Source organism: Phytophthora parasitica (genome assembly GCF_000247585.1).
Source record: "Phytophthora parasitica INRA-310 unplaced genomic scaffold supercont2.132, whole genome shotgun sequence".
Classification (NCBI taxonomy): Eukaryota; Oomycota; class Peronosporomycetes; order Peronosporales; family Peronosporaceae; genus Phytophthora; species Phytophthora nicotianae.
Genome location: NW_008649118.1, coordinates 67,047 through 68,056, shown reverse-complemented (window position 1 = coordinate 68,056; position 1,010 = coordinate 67,047). Strand labels below are relative to the sequence as shown.

The 1,010-nt window shown below is 43.1% G+C and overlaps 1 protein-coding gene across 1 annotated transcript; it reads left to right on the top strand.

The window, feature by feature from the left end:
- Window positions 1-238: 238 nt before the first annotated feature.
- Window positions 239-698, top strand: PPTG_24623 (hypothetical protein; the record flags this gene model as incomplete). The annotated part of the gene is made up of 2 exons (XM_008918032.1): window positions 239-300; window positions 632-698. 2 exons carry the CDS (start codon window positions 239-241, stop codon window positions 696-698), a joined length of 129 nt encoding a protein of 42 aa, XP_008916280.1.
- Between the last annotated feature and the right edge of the window lie 312 nt (window positions 699-1,010).

Sequence of the window (1,010 nt, the reverse complement as noted above, 5' to 3'; positions counted from 1 at the left end):
CGTGTGGGCCTCAGCCTATGTACTGAGGCCACAGTTAACTCTACGAGTCATGTACTGAGATCCTGTTAACTCTTCGGGTACTCCGTACCCACGTGTGCGCCACACCCGTGTAACCCCGTTACAGACGTGGATTAAAAGGTACACTCGCGAATGTTGGAATGTTTACGGCGAGCTGGAGGAAGTGGTGAACCGGACCAACAATCCCTTGGAAAGGTGCAGCAGGACCCTCAATGAAGCCATGGGTGGTCAACATCCTGGTATGGGAAAGTTCGTCGTGGTTCTAGAGCAAGAAAGTCAGCGGTACGTCAACGCACTGCCGGATATCGCCAACCGCAGACAAAGTGATCCAAGGCGTGACAGGGCCCGTACTTCCCTAAACCAAGAGCAGGTTTCGAGCTTGGACGAAAGCGAAGCGGCGCCTCTGGCTTCTGTGCAATCATATGTCGCCCACGTACTAACGCTCTGTAGAGCAGTAAGTTCAGACTGACGATTTTTTTTTGCATTTACAAGTAGGAATTTCACTATAGATAATAGGAAATATAAATTTCATCAAATACACTAATATTAACCATAAATGTTGTAGTTGTGAGCATTGATACTAACTTACTTTGAGTATTGAAATGTTTGTCAGCATTAGACTAGATATTCAGCAGAAAATGGATAGCTTTCAGACACGAATCCGAAATTTTCCGCAATAGAAAGGATAATTTCAGCACCTAAATGGTGCATAATTTTGCAAAATAAACTTATGAATATTTATAAAAATACGATTTGTTTTATAAATTATTTTGGTAGAACTTGAAATTGCGTTAACAAGACAAAAAAAAAAAGAATTCGATATTAATGTTATAGAAACCAAAATTTGAATTAGTAGAAATCGTCCAAATCGTCCAAATCGTCGACTTCGTGCCCGTCCACGTAATATTGAACGTTGACTGTGACGGGGCCGATGACGGTGGTGGGACGACATTTGATGAGTCAACGACAGCCGTCGATCGACACGCCGATCG